At 55.4% G+C, this 17,796-nt stretch overlaps 6 protein-coding genes across 8 annotated transcripts; 3 read left to right on the top strand and 3 right to left on the bottom strand.

Annotated features, from left to right (window-relative positions):
* On the bottom strand, positions 1-1,304 carry IUM83_15330 (AGC protein kinase; the record flags this gene model as incomplete). The annotated part of the gene is made up of 3 exons (XM_067940136.1): positions 1-556; positions 641-793; positions 874-1,304. Coding segments are annotated over 3 exons (1,140 nt in total), but the record flags the coding sequence as incomplete, so codon positions are not given.
* Positions 1,305-1,351: 47 nt separating this feature from the next.
* On the bottom strand, positions 1,352-9,480 carry IUM83_15329 (AGC protein kinase; the record flags this gene model as incomplete). Its single annotated transcript, XM_067940135.1, has 4 exons — positions 1,352-2,179; positions 2,253-2,560; positions 9,339-9,380; positions 9,459-9,480. 4 exons carry the CDS (start codon positions 9,478-9,480, stop codon positions 1,352-1,354), a joined length of 1,200 nt encoding a protein of 399 aa, XP_067794429.1.
* On the top strand, positions 5,206-10,385 carry IUM83_15328 (uncharacterized protein; the record flags this gene model as incomplete). The annotated part of the gene is made up of 2 exons (XM_067940134.1): positions 5,206-5,468; positions 10,181-10,385. The coding sequence occupies 2 exons, from the start codon at positions 5,206-5,208 to the stop codon at positions 10,383-10,385; spliced, it is 468 nt and encodes a 155-aa protein (XP_067794430.1).
* Positions 10,386-11,199: 814 nt separating this feature from the next.
* On the top strand, positions 11,200-12,112 carry IUM83_15327 (putative histone tail methylase containing SET domain; the record flags this gene model as incomplete). Its single annotated transcript, XM_067940133.1, has 2 exons — positions 11,200-11,971; positions 12,045-12,112. The coding sequence occupies 2 exons, from the start codon at positions 11,200-11,202 to the stop codon at positions 12,110-12,112; spliced, it is 840 nt and encodes a 279-aa protein (XP_067794566.1).
* Positions 12,113-12,806: 694 nt separating this feature from the next.
* On the top strand, positions 12,807-15,051 carry IUM83_15326 (putative transmembrane protein; the record flags this gene model as incomplete). 3 transcript variants are annotated; one of them, XM_067940131.1, is made up of 2 exons in its annotated part: positions 12,807-13,514; positions 14,437-15,051. In XM_067940131.1, the coding sequence occupies 2 exons, from the start codon at positions 12,807-12,809 to the stop codon at positions 15,049-15,051; spliced, it is 1,323 nt and encodes a 440-aa protein (XP_067794425.1). The 3 variants fall into 3 exon arrangements, with proteins under 3 accessions (XP_067794425.1, XP_067794424.1, XP_067794423.1); XM_067940132.1 differs by lacking the exon at positions 14,437-15,051 and having other exon boundaries at positions 12,807-13,730; XM_067940130.1 differs by lacking the exon at positions 12,807-13,514 and having other exon boundaries at positions 14,557-15,051.
* A 104-nt stretch (positions 15,052-15,155) lies between these two features.
* IUM83_15325 (TKL protein kinase) lies at positions 15,156-16,682 on the bottom strand (the record flags this gene model as incomplete). Its single annotated transcript, XM_067940129.1, has 1 exon — positions 15,156-16,682. The coding sequence occupies one exon, from the start codon at positions 16,680-16,682 to the stop codon at positions 15,156-15,158; it is 1,527 nt and encodes a 508-aa protein (XP_067794501.1).
* Positions 16,683-17,796: the final 1,114 nt, after the last annotated feature.

Genomic DNA, 17,796 nt, shown 5'->3' with positions numbered 1-17,796 from the left:
TCGCTGGCGGCCCGACATCGGCGACAACGGGTTCTCACCGTCGCCCTCCTCATCCGGCTCGGGAATGTCGCGCTGCTCCTCCTCGGGTCCGTCCATGTAGTTAAAAGCAAAGTCGTTAAACAGCTCGTCGTTCGAGCTCTTGACCGACGCTGGCGTATCGATGGGGACCTCCACAGTGTTCATGTAGGTCTCGAAGATATCCTCGGTGCGGTACTCCTTAGCGTGCTTCTCCATGAGAGCATACTGGCCCTCGAAAAGCGCCTCCTTACGCTCCACACTGTCCCAGTTAAGATCCTTGAACCACGGATGGTGCTTGATGTGCTCGAAGCCGTGCTCACCCGAGCCCAATCGATCGTCCTCGTTCTTAGTCAACAGCTTCGACACGAAGTCCTTCGCATCCTCCGTGAATCGAGGCGAAAACTTCAGGTCCACGTTCACGATGCGCTCCTTGATGAGACGGTTGGTCTTGGCGTTGAACGGCGTGCGGCCGTCAATCATTTCATACACCATAACTCCCAAAGCCCACCAATCTACAGCACGCGAGTACGATTTGCCGCTGAACACCTCAGGCGCCATCATCTGGTACGTGCCGACGAACGTGGTGGTTGGCCTTCGTCCGGCATGTTCTCCTTAGACATACCGAAGTCCGTAAGCGCCATGACCGTCCGAGTCCACCAGCACGTTTTCCAGCTTGAGGTCGCGATAAATAATATCATTCTGGTGCAAGTGGCGGATAGCAAGCGCCACTTCGGCAGTACAATCGTGTGCGATCGAACCTCCGTGCGAGACGCATCTGGTCCAGCAAGTTGCCACCGGGGTAATACTTCGACAGCAGGTACAGCTTCGCCTCCGTTTGGAGGCGTAGCACATTACGGGTGTTTAATCCGATCCAGGATACGCCGCTCAGCGTTGGTAGCCTCCACCAGACCACGCTGGATCACAAGTTTCTTGCGGATGGCCTTCATAGCGTAAAACACTCCTTCGTCGTAACCGTGCTTCGCACCAGTTTGACGCGCGGCACCACGGCCCACCAGCTTGACAATCTCGAAGTCTCCGAGACACACTGGGTCGTCATCGTCGGCCGTAGGCCGAATGAAGACACTGCAGCGTTCCTGGCCAGCGGCCGTCGGACTCGTGTGGTTCTTCGCACTGCGGTTCTTACGCCGCGGGTCGATCAAACACGGCAGCGACTGGCACAGAGAGCACACTCTCCAGCTGCCGAACGCCGGCACGAACTTGTCCTCGCAGCACCGGCTGCAGTACTTGACCTCACACCACGAGCACGGGATGCGGCGGTTCAGCATCGTGAGCTTGCGGTGGCAGATGCCACACGCGCTGATCTTGCTGGCGTTCACCGTAATGCCGGCAGCCTCGCCGCATCGGGCGGCGAAGGATCCAACACGGAGCTCTTGACCATCTCCAGCGCGTACGCGCCGCTGCTGCCAGCACGTTGGACGGCACCGTGCCTGCCGACACAGACGCAGCCGCGCGCGTGTCCCTGCGGGATCTTGCAGCCGACGTCGATGTCCGAGTTGAGGATCCAGGCCACCGCGCGTCGCGCGAGCATGCGGCGAGCGAAGTACGTGTCGCTGTCGCGACGTAGTGGGGAGGGCTCGACGAGCGCGAGCGCCTTGACGCGGTCCTGCATGACGCCGAGCCCGTTGTCGTAGTTGAGCAGGTGCAGCACCATCTGCGCGCCGCGCGAGAAGGCGACGACGAAGACCTCGCTCAGCAGCGGCGCGACGAGCTGGTCCCAGGCGCTCTCGACGTGCGCGCGCGGGTGGCAGCTCTGCGCCGCCGGGTTCATGATCACCACGCCGTAGTTCTCGCTCAGCGCCTTCTTCAGGTACGACATCATGGAGCCGCTGTCGCTGTCGCTGTCGAACTGGTTCATGCAGATGCTGCGGCTCCAGATGCCGGCCTCGCGGTAGGGCACGATGACCAGCCCGCTGCTTCTTCTCGTAGCCGTCCGACACGTACACGGTGCCCTTGGCGCAGTCGCTGCAGAGCGACGCGTCGCTGCCCTGCGGTCCACGTCCTTGCCGTAGAGCAGCTGGCGCCTGCTGGCGGCCGTGGCCTCAGGGCTGCGGGTCCTGGCTGGGGACTCGCCGTCGTTGCCCAGCAACGAGCCGGCCAGCAGCGGCCGCGCGCGGCAGTCCGTGTCGGAGGCCACGGCCTCCTCGCCCGTGGCCACCACCACCTCCGGAAGCCCAGCTCAGGCGCTGCTGCACGCCGCGGATCAGGTTGTCCACGAACAGGCACGAGTCCTCGGCGCTGGCGCCGCTGGCCAGGCCGATGCTGCCGCGGCGGCTGGAGGCTGTGCGCGGCGGAGGCGGCGGCGGCCCCACCTGCGGGCTGCTCTGCATGGCGTCCTTCTTCTTGCCGCGGCCGGCCAGCTGCAGGTTGCCGAAGCTGCCGAAGCTGCCGCTGAAGCCGCCGAGGCTGCCCGAGCGCGGCTTCTTGGCCGAGGAAGGAGGAGGACGACGACGGGATGGCGAGCGGCTCGCTGCGGTCGCCGGGCGCGCGCCGTCGGCGGGCGAGTTGGGCGTGTGCGTGATGGCTGCGGAGAGTCGCCCCGGTCGGTCGGGTGGCTGCGTGTGGGGTCCCTTACGCCGCGGACGGAGCCAGCAAGGAGGGAGGAAGGGCGCCCGATGCCAGGCAAGTGTGCGTCAAGGAGCGAGACTTGGTCTGCGGGCAACTTGGGCAGGAAGAGAGAGGAGGGGAGGGGTCGAGAGAAACTTTTCGGCCTATCGCGGCGCAGGATTCTCAGAGCGAATTCTGTGTTGCGATAGCTGTGGAATGTGATAGCAGGTGGGGAAGTGGTGCGTGTAGTGATAGTGTAGTTGCGGGCTGGAGAGGCTGTGGTTTTGAGTTGACCTGCGAGGATGGATAGTATTGGCTGGAGAGGAGGGAGATCCGGCTGATCCGTAATCAGGCACAAAAGAGCCAGCTTTGCTGCACATCGATGGGGGCAAGCACAGAACGCCGGCCCGATGGTGGCGGCGTTCATTGCCCTGCCTTGGTGAGCTTGTCGCCGCTGTGGCGTGTTTGCTGCGCCAGCATCGGATTGGGTGTGTCTCTGGGCGACCGGCTTTGCCGCGTTGGGCTGATCCGAAATTTGCCCGAGCTTGAAGCGCTGTTATAATAAGCTCTGCGAGTGCAATGCACTGTGCAAGCGGATGCATACATACGGGACGGTTGAATGCCGTGTTGGGCGCCCAAGGGCGGAAGGAAATCAGAGCATGCAAGCCTACAGCTGCAGCCCCGAGGATCGTCTTTCGCATCCGGCATGACGAGTGCTGCAGCCTGTCTGGAACCGAATCGCCTGACGCGCGGCGAACCACCTGGGCGTCGCGAACAGCGACTCGTTCGTGGTCCGTCGCGACGGACAACACGCTGCAGTGGGGGGTGCTCGCTTCTCTGCTGCAGTCGCCACACCCAGCTTCCGCCTTGATGGCGGTTCAATGAAGGGTGCGGACGAATATGCCGCCCTCCCTGGCACAGCGCCTCGGATCGGATCGCGAATCAGAAATGGACCGCTGGAGTACGCGCTCGTAATTGCCGAGTGCGGCGAGGCTGGAGCGCTAATTAAGCTTGGGGGTGTCTTGCATCGAGCGCGGGCGGTAGCCGCAGCGACCACCTCGCCCAGGACAGCGAGCTCTGCATGCTGCAATAGGAAAGCGCCTTACTGCGGACCGCGAGTCGCGGTACGCCTCGGCCGAAGCAGGCCAAATACTATTCGATATTATCGAACCGACATTGAGTCCCACTCGGATGGAGTGGGACGGTCTCCGTTTTGGATCGCTCTTTGAAACGCAAGCTCGTCACGCCCCCTCCACTCGTTTGAAGCGAGTCACTTCCGCGCGGCGGAGATGCTCTCGATGCAGTTATGGATGAAAATGACGACTAATCCGACCTTACTTAATTTTTGTATAGGACATTTACAGCCAATTAAATGTTTTATCTAACGTTAGCAAATCAGACCTCGTCTCTCAAATATTATAAGCTAATCAGCATGTGACAAATGAGTAAGGTCCTCTAAGCTAACCATCACTGCATATCGGGTCGGAGGGCCACGTGTAAGTAAATACAAAATTCTAGTTACGAGCATGTCATTTGCATATTTGCATCCTATCCAACCTCTCCGAGCAGGATGGGCTTAGACGAGCTCAAGCCTGGTAACACGAAACGAGCTCGGGCGACTGCCTTCAAGGCATTCAGAGCCTTTGTAAGAACTGAAAATGTAGAATATCACTATGTCAAACGATGAATTGAGAAGGATGACACGGGTAAGTGTATTGCGTCCGTATTAGATATGTTTGGTATGTATCTTGCATTTGATAAGGGTAAAAATGGTAAAACATTTGCACGGAACACCTCCATGCATTACTATAGGCAAAACAAGTTGTGGCTCTTTGAGCTCTTCCCTGCGCGACGACACATTGTCGAAGCAAAATTGCTTAGCATGGGGAAGACGCTCGAGAGCTTCTTCACGACGCGAGATGGAAAGGCTGTAAGCAAAGGGCCAACACGCTCAAAGAACGACTTGATAAAAATGATGTATTTGTATAAGAATGCATGTTCCTCTAGTGACTACCAAGACGCTGCGTTGCTGTGTCTGCTGTGGTACCTGTTTGGACTAGCTTCTCACCTGTCGCTCGTCCGCAACCAGAACCGCTCTGTTGACGCTGCGGGCGTGTTTTTCGTGCGCCTCATCCGCGTGAAGACGTCCGAGGAACAGGGGTTGTCGCTGTTCCCGGACGCCGACTTCATCACGTGCCCGCTGCATGCGATCGCTGTGGCTCTTGTCACACAGGCCGTTCCGTCCGTCGCCATGATCGACAACCTGCCCAAGTTCCCCGTCGAAGCCGCTGTCACACTCTCGCCGGTGACGCCGCTGGTCGTCTTGCTGAACCACCCCGACAAGTTTGGCGCCCTGGCGCAGCCCCTGCACGTGTCGTCACTGCTCCAAATCCCGCCGATGCAGTACCGCCGATCTTCACGCACGCCAACCGCCAGCTGGACCGCGTCGTGCACCCTGCTGGAGTCGCAACCCCGCTGACGTCGCACTCATTTCGCCGCTGTGGTGAGCAGCACGTGAACGGTTGTGGTGGCCTCACGCATCGCTGGGCCCTCTACCACGGTGCCTGGAACATGTCGTCGACAAACAAGGGATTCAACTACATCTTCAACACAAGCAAGCACATGGTCTGCAAGGCGCTCAGCGGGTACGACTTGGAGGCCGAGGTCAAGGTGCCTGACTTGAAGCCGTTCGAAGCCGAGACGCAGAAGAAGATCGTCTCTGTCCAACACTCGCTGTTCGTGACATGCTACAAGATGGAGAGCGCGAAGTACAACTTGAGTCTGCAAGCAGTCGATGTACTCGCAGCTTACATCGTCCTGCACTACTCCATGATGAAGGGCTCTGCGCTGATGCACCGGCCGTCAGGCGCCTGGAATCAGCTGAAGTGAGTGGTGGAGCATCCGTTCTGCTTGCGTGGTCTGCGGATCTCGCTGTCTGTACTCATAACCATGTGCAATGGAATGACCAAATCGGGAGCCCAATCGAGCCGCAAGGCTGATTGGTGTTCACAGCACCTTGATCAGCGCCCCGAGCAAGTCCCGTCCGAGCAGGATCTTACATTCGAAGGTCAGGCGTGTACCGATGAGAAGCCTATGTGCGGGGAAAAGTCCGCTAAGAAGAAGCCATCAGCTAAGAAAAACAGTCATTGATATCGCTGATGATATGTTTGACTGTGAGGCTATTGACTATCGCGATGCGGCTAAGAGACAGAATAGGGAGGAAACTACGAAGGGGGCCAAGGACGAGCCCGCTGAGCCTCAGGGCAAACTCAATGAGAAACAATATGAGTTGCTGAAGCTGCTTGATAAGACGTGGTTCGTTGTTAGTCCTGGAAAGTCTCCTGTTTTTGCATTGCGGTTGCTATAACAAGCTCCCACCGTATGATGCCAAATTCGCACTTAGTAAGGTCGTTTCGGAGAAAGTTGGAGATGATTTAAGCAATCGCGATTCGATACCGCTTGGCGATGGATCAGCGATAACAAATCAAGATACCTAACCATGGTAAGTATTCACAAATACGCGAAATCGAATGACCCGGAGGGATCCAAGAATCTATCGAGGTTACTCCTGAATCAGCCCTTGAGGAGTGTTTTGACAGTACATTCGAGTCATAACGCATCGTTGTGTGTATCACTGAGATGCTTGGTTGCATGGATAACACTCGAAGTCGTTCTCGCCGATGGTGATTCCAGTTAAGGTAGGTTTGCGTTCTGGTTCGAGAAGCATATCACTTTGAGTGTTAAGAATTCAATGAGTCTGAACTGACTTGGAAAGTGCAAACCAGACGAAACAAACCTCGTCTGAGCAAACCGCCGGGGCTGCGGGAACCACTGAGGATTTCAGATGAGCGATGGTGCTCTATACCAATGGACTTCGTTACGGACTTACCACGCACCAAGCGAGAAGTTGATATGGGTTGTGGTCGATCGTTTGGACAAAACACTGTCGGTTTGTGACTACAACGAAGACTGCATCAGCTGAAGGAATCGCTCGTCTTTTTATTGATCACATTTGAAGACTACATGGTATGCCTACGAACATTGTTTCCGATCGCGACCGGAAGTTTGTATCTAAGTTTTAGCAGTACGTCTTCTTGTCTATCGGTACGATGCTGAGCACGACGGTAGCACACGCCGCTCAAGGGACGACCAAACCGAACGCATGAATCGGACACTTGAAGAGTATCTTCGGTGTTACGTTGGTTCGTTACATGATGATTGGGAGATTCATCTCGCCAACGCAGAGTTTGATATTAACTCAACTCAAGTACCAAGCTCGCACCCTTCGAGGCTGACTTGAGGTACATCCCGGTGAATCCTCTACAGCGGAACAGCTTGGAAACGTTCCAAAACACCGACGTGGTGCTGAATTTCATGAACATCAAGTAGCAACTTTATTACAATGTCGCGAAGCTCTAGCCGAAGCTCAAGAGCGAATGAGAGACGTATACGATAGAAATCGAGTGGAACAAGTGGTTGAGGTCGACGACCGGTCTACTTAAGTACCCAGCACTTCGACCTGAAGCACGCAGGATTGCTCAATTCCTCCGAGTTCGGTCCCAAATGGATTGGACCATACACAATAATGCGCAAGATTCACAATCATGCGTATGAACTGAATATTCAAGCCGGCAACAAACTATATCCTTTCTTTAACACGGGTTCCCTAAAATCTTACAAGGATTCAACTCGTTTATCGCGACCAAATGTAGTCACCCTAGCTGACGGTAGTGTTGGCAAAATCGTCAAGCGTTTGCTCGGAAAGCGCCGACATAAACAACGTACGCAATTCTTTGTGGTGTGGGTGGGTCAAGAGAAGCCTACCTGGGAGCCTGTGGAAAACTTGAATCAAATCCCAGACATGATTGCTGAGTTCGAAGCAAAATGCAGGAAGAAAAGGAAGACGATGATGAACAATAATAAGGGGATCAAAGTCCTAAATGTATCCCGAATTACTTCCCCTACAACTTTTGCTGCTTGCTCTTCTCTCTCTGCGCCAATTTCTTTGTCTTCGTTTTTTGTTTGTCACGGTATTGGAAATCCAAATCCAAGTCGACAAAGCGCAACCACTTCACTTGGTCAATCCACAAGTCGTTGGAGATAAGGTAAAGGCATATGGTGGAGTCTCGCCGTCGTCGTAACCATCCAACACATGCGTCGGCCCAGACGCAATAATCACGAAACAGTGACCCACGGTATAATCACCGACACTGGCCAAGTACATGCCCTCGGGTAGGGTACGAACACAGTCTTCCAATTGCATCACATTGCCCAAGGGTCCAGAGATTCCATTCTTCATCAAGCGGTCATAATCCAATGGGATACCAGGCCGCTGCAAGAATCGGAAAAACTGTGTCACATCGGAGCGCTTGACTCCGTACTCCACTTGGGGATGCCGGACCTCGAAATCATACCACATGGGCAGCGTCACTATATTAGGAAGGCCAAGGTCGTAGCACATCGTGCGAATCGAATTCATAAAGCACAAACTAGCATCCGACGCATTGTCACGAGCGTAGCGATCCATGAAGAACTGCTTCCAGGGAGACCAAACGACCTTTTTCATCCCGTGGCGGTCCTTCCAGTAATCAATCTGAGTAGTCAATACTGGAAAATCGCGCAGTTCTTCCTCCCAGACCCAGCTCAACTGTAGTGGCGAACCAGTCCACTTAACTAGATATCAGCGATCAGGAGGCTCACCGAAGACGTCTTAAAACGGCTCGATCGTTGCGGTCAGTCGTCGGCGACAAACGGCTTGATCAAGGCGACAAGCTGCCTCGCGTTCGGCCGTTGTCTCTTCGGTGCGTCTGCCATCCAGCGAGGCTCCTGTACGTACCACGCGAATCACGTCGCGTGAAGGTAAATCACCGACACCCGTCGACGTTTGGGCTTGATCTCGTCTTGCCTTGGTTTCTGCTGACGCTTCTTGTTCTTGTCTGCTGCTCATTTATGTGGGCCTGAGCCCTCTTGTCGATAATATCATCTCAGTTGTTGTGGTAATAAGCTCTATTATTGATGTTGAGAGCTTCTCGATTCCCTTCATAATACTGCGTCAAAAGTGCTTTGCGGTGCTCTTTGTTCGCGTGGTAATACGCATGATCACATTTGGATGGCATATTCTTGGTAAGTTATATCCTATTTATTTATGTATCAGGATTGGATATGAAAACATTTGTCGCGGTTGGACCGATATTTTTGCTGGACCGGTCCACGGGATATTGGTCCTCTCGTTTCGTTTCACCCTGTTAGCTCCTATATCAGTTGTGGGTTATCCTTCATTGCATGGACCGATTTTGTTAGTCAGGCCGGTCCAATCGGTCCATGGACCGGCTGTTGGACCGGTGCTTCCCCTTGACGTAGCACCCCCTGGAGTATCTCTCCGTTTGTGTCATTCACGGATTCAAATGCGTGGACCGGTTTTGCCTGATGAAAATTTATCTATTTCTCTTCCATATTCAAAATCACTATTTCTCCTTCCCCTATTATACTTTTTTAGAAGAGAAATCGGTTCAATAAGAGGAGGCACAACTGATCTAACGGAAATTACGGAATAATACCCCGGGCACTATTTAATAGTACCCCTCACAAAATCTCGAAAGGTTACTCTGTATTACCAAAAGGTTAAATCGCTACCTTAGCTTACTCGTCGATCAGTGCAGCATCATCAAGAGCGTCGTGCAGCTCGTCCAGGTTAAAGTCGTCCATATCCTCGTGGTCCTCGTCAGCGGCTTCCCAGCTTGTACAGAATTGCTCACCATACACGTCGTGCTTCGCAACGTGCCAGTCCAGGTAGCTGTCTGCAAACCCAGCAGCAGAGACTGAGTTAATGACAGTGTTGCTGTCAGTGTCGCGCCATGCCTTCCTTACCCACTCACAAACCACAGCCACCGCCGGCATGCGCGGGTTGCCGAAGCGAGTGTACTCGACCTTGTCGCTCTCCTTCCAGGCGTTGAGTTACTGTAGGGTTACTACCGGGTTACTCTGAGAGGGTACTATTTGGGTAGAGGGTATTAATCGGGAATTTCCGTTATATGCTTACGGGAAGTCTCGTAGTAGCGTATCGTACCGAAATGCTGGTCCAAAATCGGTCCACGACTGGTCCAAGCCGGTCTACACCGCGCAAGCCTCTTTATTAATTTTCATAGTTATAGTCCCGCTTGTTAAGCATTCGATCACTTCATGGATGGACCGGGCTTGGATCAATTTTGAAAATGAACCGGTCCAAAATCGGTCCAAGCGGGTCCAGAGTCGGTCCAAGGTCTGGTCCCTCTCATCCTCTATTCCCACCCAATCCTGATATCACTAACGACAGGGGCTTCTCACGACTAATAGATTTCGGCCAGATAGAATCGCACTAAGCCGCAAAGGGTGGCTCTGAAGTTTCCAGCTAAGTACGATCTGGGATTCCAAAATTCAGGGGATCTTCTGAAAATCAGAGTCATTCCCCGATTCGTCACCCGACTCCTCCATGTTGCCACTCGTGGAACTATTACATGAATGTCAACCAGCTTCAGTCAGTTAATTGTCATGCGCGTCATCCCAACTCGCCGCGCACCGTGAAGGCAATCTTCCCGTCGGTCTTCTGTTGGTCCCACAGCCGCAACCAAGCGCCCGCTGCCGGCTGGAGCTACATTACCGCGGAGGGCGCAGCTATGGTGTCGATCCTCCGGTGCTACGAATGGTTCGTGGAGGCTATGGACGAGCTAAGGACGCGCGAGCTGGAGCAGCAGATGAGCGGCGTTGAGATTGAGGACGAGGGTACTGAGACGAACGCCGAGGACGATGAGACGAAGGAGAATTAACACCCCGCGAAGCAGGTTAGCGGTACGCTAGGGGACATCTTGTAAGTACCCTAATATACTTAGTCGCTCCAGATCACGTCGGCGTCGTCTTCGGTACACAGAGGCTTGAGTTGCGGTCTTAAATTGCAGGGTGAGAGGAAACACCACTTCAGCGGCATTTGAGCGTCAGGTTACGCTGATCCCTTCAACGACTTGAATCAGTCATAATCGCGCTCCCAATCAAGCAACGTTGATCTAACTAGGCATACAATCTAGCATACGGAGACTTGGTAAACCCCACATCTTGCAACAATGCCCGCTATAGAGCGGAGAAGACGACGTGGGCACGGCAAATGAAGCGGGGCGCGCGAAGAGGGGGCCATTGTGAGTCCAGATTGAGCGCCAGGGTGTTTGTCTTAATGGAGGGCTGCATCTGCCTCTGGGCCCCAGCAATAACTCAATAGTACTTTGGCGCCTCGGAGTGAGTTACTGGTTACTATAGTAGTAGTAGTAGTAGTAGTAGTAGTAGTAGTAAACCCTTGACGGATAGGAACACTGGTTATTGTAGTAGAAGGAATAGTACTATCGAACCAGCTTTTACTACTCGGTTGTGCTCTACAACTGTTTTTGTCATTTCGTTTTATGCTCGGTAACCGTGTGTACAGAGTCTGTGATGACCATACTGTATCCATCCATGACCGCCGACTACATGCACCCCAACGTTCACGTGCTAGTGACGGGCGTCTCACTGCCTTCATGCTGCCGCGCGCAGCACCCGCCACCAGGCACCACTTGCCTCACTCCACCTCCTCCATCTCGTCTACTACACGCCCAAATGTTGCGCGTCAACTCGCACGCGGGGCTGAGTTATGTTGCCTGGAAGTGCACGTCCACTGGGCCCCTCTCCACCGCCCCCAACGCCGCTCAGCAGCCGATCAAGCTCCACTCGCAGTGGATTCCGCAGCGCCACGTAGCTGTGGTCCACCCTGCATCACCCGATGCCAATGCGGCATTGGGTCGCGGTCCCCACGACTCGAAATTCGAAGTTGACAACCCTCGCGTCGAGCTCTGGAGCTCGAAAGGTGGCTCCGTGGGCCGCTTCACTGTCGCCAAGCAGTGCATTCGACCGGGAGAGCGGGCGTTCCAAGCTTCTGCGTTCGCTGTGGTTGTTCGCCAGAGTTTGGCCCCTCGTCGGTGCCACTGGTGCTTCGCAGCGCTGCGCAAGAAGGCGCTTCAGTGCGGAGACTGCGAGTTCGCGAGGTACTGCTCCCGCGAGTGTCTGGCTGCAGACGCGGCGTTGCACGACTTCCAGTGCCCGGCACTGCGGGAGTTGAAGCGGCGAGGGGAGCGTGCAGGAGTGGGGGATGTCGAGACAGTGAGGTTGGCGCTGGCGGTGCTGAGCATGGAGGAGTTCGTGCGGAACCCACGGGCACTGGAGCTGTTGGCTGTTCACCGCCGTCGAGATGCTGATGAAGAGAAGGAGGTGAGGAGTGCCGTGGCTGTTATTGTCGAAATGACAGGGCGAGTTGTGGACCCGAAGCACGTGCAGCTTACATTGGAGCGCGTTCGCTGCGACGCGCACCCACTTTACCTCGACGGAGTCACGTGTGTGGGCACGGGAGTATTTCCCGAGGCAGCCATGGCATTGAATCACTCGTGCCTGCCCAATGTTGCTCCCAGTTTCGATCCGCGAACAAGAACGCTTGCTTTCCACGCTATTGCTGAAATTCCACGAGGGTGTGCCGTAGAGTGTGCCTACGTTGATCTGCTGCAGACGAGAAAGCGACGCCAGTCACTGCTTGCGGCTGGGTTCGGCTTCGACTGTATATGCGGACGCTGCACGAATGAGGCGGCGGTATCCGGGAAGAAACAAAGTGCAGCAAACGAAGATGAGGAGGAAGACAAGGAAAATCAGCTGATGGAGCAACTAATGATACTTGTGAACGCAAAAGATTGCGACGTGAAGCAACGGATTGCTCGACTAAAAGAGTATAATTATGTTTTCAAGTGCAGTGATGAAACTCAATTCGCTTTCTACACCGCAGAGATGCAGCTTGCACGGACTGCAGGCGACTGGGTCCGCGTTGTCAACGCTGCTGAAATATTGTTGGATATTTGGGCACGGTGCGGGCTACCTGACTGCTACCATACCACCGAGACGCTGCATTTACAACTCTGTTTGGCTGCCAAGCAAGCTGGGATGACTGAGAAGGCTCGAGTTTCAGCTGAACAAGTGGCGACAATTCGACGGGTCTGTGGATATACGCACCCTGAGACCCCAATAGGTTGAAGTCGAAAGCGTGGGGGGCACATAGCAATGTTGTCGAGGATGCTATGACAGCAACCTTGACAGGCTGGTCGTAGTTATTCCGGGTATTTCGTCGTCTCCATCGCGCCGACACTGTAACCCAAAGTGAAACAACCGCGCTGCAGCTTGCCGAGATGGGAAGTCAAGGCAGCAACGAAGACAACACCGGGCTGCACCGTGTCAATTCATCGCCCGAACGGAATCTTTTGCCCAAGTGGCCTCCGGATGCCACAGGTGTAGAGAAGGAAGATGGCTGTGTCCCAGAAGCTGAAGCGCTGCGTGCGAGCAAGAAGCAGGGTTCTGTGCCACACCCGACAGGACGACAGATCGCGCTTGCGCTGTATCACTGGACAACCTGTATCTTCATCTCGGTGCTGGTACTCTCGCAGTTCCTGGGTCTCTTTTGGAACAGCGTCACTTCCAAGGGTGGTGCCATCTACGGGAGTCACCCTGTGGCGGGGGGAATGAGCGAAATCACTGGCACCAACGATAAGCCGATCACCGATCGAGTATTAGCTTGCGTCCTCGACGGGCGCTACTACAAGCCTGTGCTGCTCAACGATGTGCTTGGTACGACGGGTGCCACAGCCATTCCAGCGTCGACACAGGCGCAAGGCTACCGGGTTGTACGCCATGAGGGGGCTACGCTGAGCGACGCTACTTATGCCACCTATATGGGCACGTGCGCTCTCATGTCCAATACACTGGACATGATATTGGACACCTGCGATAACGAGCTGGGCTACCATGTCACCAGAGATGCGTTGCGGATCGTCGTGGACGGCGAGAAGGCAGCAGGCAGCAGCAGTGATACGGTGTATTTGATCGAGGACTCGTTACCGGTGCTAGTGATGCCTTTCTGGGACAACGCACCTTTTGCTCGCTACGCTGTGCCCGGGTCAGATGGATCGGCGTGTATGTTTCGTCTCACCGGGAAATACATCGACTCCAGTTTGGCGAATGGGTTCCCCGCAATGCTGGCGGTTAACAGGTCCGTCAGGGAGACTATAACCAAGGAATGGCTCGAAGCACCGAACGGTAAATGGCGACACGGTTGACTTCACGTAGGGAATGGAGACGAATCCGAGACCGCCTATTTTTCGGATGTCATCAGTTCGGATCTCAAATCGAGCTATGGGTTGACACGACGAGAGTTCAATACACTGACGAAGGAAGAACTAGACTGTGTCAACAGCCCCAAAACTTGCTTAAGTTCTTCGATCTCGCAAGCGTGGGGCGAGAAGTTTTCAACTGAAGAGCAGGAGCTCACTATGACCTCCATCACTGTTGCTTCGGCACAGCACTTCGGCTTCTTCTTATACACAAATACCTACCAACGTACCGTGCGGGTGATCTACGACTGGGAAACGTTGATCGCAAATGTGTCTTTGGGAATGCTGCTCGTGCGCTGGATCGTGGCCATGGCATCACTCCATCGCGGTTTTATCCTAGGGCACAGTGAATGGTTCATCGGCGGATTAGGCTGCGTAGCTGGATCGCGCAGCTTCAACATGCTCCCGATTGTTTTACTGCCGCATCTCAAGGTCACCATCGCATCGTTCTGGACTGCTGGATGCTACTTTGAGGGCGAACAGAATGCGCTGTCAGAGTCCTGGTTCACGATATATCCCGGGCTGGTGGAATTTTGCCTCGTGTACTACAGCTTGCTCAACATCGCCGCCAAGATAACTCGTCGTCGCATGACGGACATGTTTTTTACACCTACGCTAGCGCTGCTGTGCTTGTTGCATCGCATTCGTGTAGAACTTGCACGTTCTGGCGCGCTACCGGGTGTCGACGGTCGCGTCACCACACAAGTTCACTCAGCGGAGATGCAGGACCTGCGTCTGGTTGACTTTTTTCATTTCGAATGTCGGCCCCCGCATGGACGCCAACTTGGCACTGCTCATGTCGATCAAACTCGTGTTGATCGGGCTCAATCTTCTGCCGCTCCTGCTCGCAGCCTACATTCCACCAGTCAAGCAACCAGATACAGGTCTCAAAGGTGTCGAGCGAGCTCTTGCCATTCGCGCCAGCAACGTTGGAGGTTTGGGCAGCTCATTGGTCTACATTTACGGGGTCGAGCACAAGGGTGAACGCAGGAAGGTCGCTCTGAACAGCTACGAACTTGTGAGACTGGGCTACGTTGTATTTGGTGGACAATTCCTGCTGACGTTCGATGCCTGGGATGTCATCATGAACACGGCGGTGCTGCATCGAGTGCACCACTTGTGGAACTATCGAGTGGTGCTCTTCCCTCTTCGCCAACGGGATGGTTACGCTGCCGTTGGCGATAAACCGGTGGTGTGCCGCCTCGATGATGCTCGACTGGACCTCATACCGTTCTGGGATATTGCTGCCCAGCCTGTCAAGTGCTAACAAAAGGAAGCAAAACACGAAGGTGGGGATCAAATAGTGTACTGGGGTCATTACTTCTTACAGAGATTAATAGCTTCTACTCACGTCACTACCACAAATCTTCATCAAGGTGTGAACAACGTGTTTAGTGTTGTTGTGCCAGGTCCAGGTGTGCTGCGAAGAGATGATACGTTGGACGGGAGCGAAGCTAGGGACGACGCACAAATACTGGTGCCGTTGATGAGCTTGCGTAGCGTGTGCTGCACTTCGATTGCAGGCGGACGTTGACTCGGCGAAAAGCTGAGGCAGCGCATCACGAGTTCCTGAATCTGCACGGGGCAGTCCATCGACAGTGTCGGACGAATGGAACCTGAGCTCACGAGCAACGCAAGTTGGTTTTGCTCATCCATACCGTCATCCATGTCCACACCCGATGCAAACGGCAGCTCACACGTGTCGAGCTCCGTAAGAAGCACACCGAGCGCATAGACGTCGGACTGTTCGCTTCTAGGTTCACCGCGCAGCAGCTCTGGGGCCAACCATGCAACTGAGAAATCCCCTTTCGAGTACATGGCCTGGGTGCCTACAGCACGTCGAACACCAAAAGCGCAGAGCTTGGCATCACCCGATTCGGACAACAACACCCGCTGAGCCTTGAGCTGTGGAGGGTGCAACGACGAGTTTACACCTGCTGGTCGGGAGTGCAGATACACCAGTGCATCCACCACGTCCAGCGCGAGGTGAGCTTTAGTTTTCGGTACCGATATTGAATGAAACCAGCCGAAGTCGTGTACATTGCGCGGTCGCAACGTCAGTAGCGTGCGCAGGTCTCCATTGGGCATGTACTCGGTCACTGCAGACGGCTGCGAAGCTTGCCTTACCATCTCAGAAGGCGAGGAAGGCGAGTCCAGGTCGTACACACACTGTGTGGGGTCGAAGAAGCCCACGAACGCCACGATGCGTGGGTGCAGGAGCGAAGCACTGAGCGAAATGTCGGCCATGAAAGCCTGGCGATAGGTCTGCTGCTCCGAAAGCTCCGGAAGCAGTCGTCTCACGACCACTTGGCGATGAGCTTGGCCCTCAATCCTCAGCGTGGCTCGGAAAGTTAAAGTGAAGCTGCCTTCATGCAGCAGCTCGCCGTCGACGACGCATTGTGGCGGTAACCGGTTCTGCTCTAGCGTCATCGCGTTGCAGGCCAGCTCGTCACCCGAGTCGCACTTCTCCAGCCAGTGATGCTGCGAGCCGCTGGCCACGGGTGACGACCCCGTGACGGCTGTCGTGGCACCGCTGGTGGAAGGCCGGCCGCCTCCGGTGCTGAGGTGGTCGAAGATCTCCATGGACGGCACGCTCGAAATGCGCGGCAAGTGCTGGAACCACCTGCCGCCGAAGGCCGAAGTGCCGGACGAGCGTCGACAGCCGTCGGCGACGATCGCCATGAGGTCGGGCGCCAGTACGCAGTCCACGTACTCGGTGCTCTGGCTGTGGCTGTCTCGGGGTCCGTTGAGCCGCTTGTGTCCTCGGCGCCGATACATCCACCAACCCCCGAGCGCGAGCAGCAGCACCCCCGCCACAGCGAGGGCGATGATTAACGTCGTCGAGTGCGATGACGAACTGCTCTTGTCCACGATTGACGACGACCTGGAAGAGCTCATTATGGGGCCAAGGCGAGATATCTCACTGGGGAGATCGGAACGTGAGGTGGGGGGGGGTCTCTACTACCGCGTAGTGCTCGTCAGGCGGAAAATAAGTCCTCGTCCTCCCTAGAGCGAACACGCGAATGCGACGCTCGCTCGGTCGCTCGCCGCTAAAGGCGATTCAGTAGCAGCGAGGGCAAGGGCAATGCGGCCGACGTCTCTGCCGGGCATAGCGCCTCGATTTGTATGGGGCGAGGCCATTGACCCCCAAACGCGGCGGGAGCACCAGCTGGCCCAGCCTGACGCGCATTTACGGTTTCCCTCTGGCCACGGGCGGTAAACCTGCGGCGTTGACTCATGGACATCAAGCTGATACGGTAACCCCATGGGCCTACCTAATGCAGGTGCGCGGAGCCCGCGGCTGCCAGGTTGGCGCTCTATTTGGCGCCGTGGGGGAACATGAACGCAAGGCCCGAGCCTCCCATCCGAGCGCGCGTGCTTGGCCGCCGACGGACAGCAGCAAAACCCGGATAGGCCGGGAACCGGCATGGCGGATGCCCGTGTGCCCACATGTATAGACAACGACAGTCTGTTCATGCCGGCACTGCAGTGCGGAGTTCGAGCGGCAAAGCTGAAGCAGCTTCAGCCAGGAGGAGGACCATTGACGAAGCGCCGGAACGTCCGATACGCCAACATGGTAATCGCCGCTGCGGGTGCAACTGTGCTCCGCATCGTCACATGTTTTGCTACATTCCGCTGTAACTTAGTTGCTTCAATATACGTTGGCTCAAGACTTGAGCCCCTCCTTCCTGGCTCGCCGCGGGGCATGCGGCTTGTGAACTTCAAAGCCAAACTGAGGCTTTGGACAAGTCGCATCCCATGAGAGAAACACGGGGTTGCCGAACACGGCGATCGACTTGCTGTCGACGAATGGATTTTGAGAGTCGCCGCGTCTCGGAAGCAACACTGCAGCACCGGACTCCTGGGCTACGCGATGTACGAGCTCAGCTAGCGCATTGGAGACTCGCCGCACATTGTGTAGACGCCGGACATAATTTCCCGCGGCGCATGGCACCAGCGGACAACCACCTCGACGCCGCCTGCGCCTGGTGAAATGGGCATGCACCAACCG

Source organism: Phytophthora cinnamomi, assembly GCF_018691715.1.
Source record: "Phytophthora cinnamomi strain GKB4 chromosome Unknown Contig24, whole genome shotgun sequence".
In the NCBI taxonomy this organism is placed as follows: domain Eukaryota; phylum Oomycota; class Peronosporomycetes; order Peronosporales; family Peronosporaceae; genus Phytophthora; species Phytophthora cinnamomi.
The sequence above is the reverse complement of the archived record's forward strand: the minus strand, read 5'-3'. Positions and strand labels throughout refer to the sequence as shown.